Raw genomic sequence first — 1,053 nt, 5'->3', positions numbered from 1 at the left:
CAGATTTCTTTTAGAAATAGCATGGTATTTTTTTATTTCTCTAGATAGGGTCTCATAGGTAGCCCAGCCTGGGTTCAGACTCAATCCTTCTGCCTTGTGAATGCTGAGATTATAGGTGTGTAGCACCAGGCCCAGGGAGAAAATAGCATTTGCTGCATAGGGCTTCAAGCTAGAGAGATGTGGTTCTTTCCCCATCTCCTTTAGTCCTGATATTTCTAGGACAGTGCCTACAATATGTTTCTTTATTGAAATACAAGTACAATAATAGGATAGAACTAGAGATGAAATTCAGTCATGCTGAACTGTTTTAAAGAATGAGTTTAGTAGAATATTTTCGGCTCTTGCAATAAAGGCGAAGGGGTATTCCGTTCACTCTCTGTGTGTTCACCCTGTGGGCCTGCAGATATTCAGGATGTGGCCGTCTACAAGAATGAGCTCTTCTGTTTGCACCTGAATGGGAAGGTCTCTCGTCTCTCCCTGTTGTCTGTGGAGCGCTGTGTAGAACGGCTGCTGCGCAGAGGCCTGTGGGTCCTGGCTGCCCGCACGTGCTGTCTTTTCCAAAACTCCATTGTTGCCAGCAAAGTGAGTAAGAGCTTCCCTGTACATGTTATCACGGCTTGGTAATCCCACCCTCGCTTGTAGGACTGTCTTACAGAATTGCTTGTCTTTTTTGGGTCTTGTATGTGACCTATAGATACAGCAATAACTCTCCAAAAGAAAAGACAATGGATAATTGGGACTGCATAGAGATTAAGGAAGAAGGTATACTTTCTGTGTTTTAAAATGTATGAAGTTAAAAACATAAGGCCGGCCAAATAACTCAGCGGATTAAAGCGCAGGGACCAGGGGTTCAATCCCTGCCCCTGGGGTGCGCTGAGATGGCAATTGTGACTGGGCGTGGTGGCGTGTGCCTGTAATCCCAGCTCTTGGGAGGCTGTAAACAGGCGGATCACTATGAGTCCAATCAGTAGTGAGGGAGAGGATTAAATATGGTAATTAAATTTCTAATTCCTTAGATAATTATGATTTATGATTCTTTCACTAACTTGCTAA

The 1,053-nt window shown here is 43.9% G+C and overlaps 1 protein-coding gene across 1 annotated transcript in view; it reads left to right on the top strand.

Annotated features, from left to right (window-relative positions):
- Positions 1-1,053, top strand: part of Hps5 (HPS5, biogenesis of lysosomal organelles complex 2 subunit 2) — a 43,351-nt gene that overhangs the window by 18,272 nt on the left and 24,026 nt on the right. Inside the window, exon 10 of the mRNA XM_023719333.1 lies at positions 359-600. Within this exon, the coding sequence (XP_023575101.1) occupies positions 359-600 (242 nt within the window). The remainder of the gene's footprint in view (positions 1-358; positions 601-1,053) is intronic.

The sequence above is a fragment of the Octodon degus genome, unplaced genomic scaffold (genome assembly GCF_000260255.1).
Source record: "Octodon degus isolate 3935 unplaced genomic scaffold, OctDeg1.0 scaffold00067, whole genome shotgun sequence".
NCBI classification, from domain to species: domain Eukaryota; kingdom Metazoa; phylum Chordata; class Mammalia; order Rodentia; family Octodontidae; genus Octodon; species Octodon degus.
This window is presented reverse-complemented; position numbering and strand designations above follow the sequence as displayed.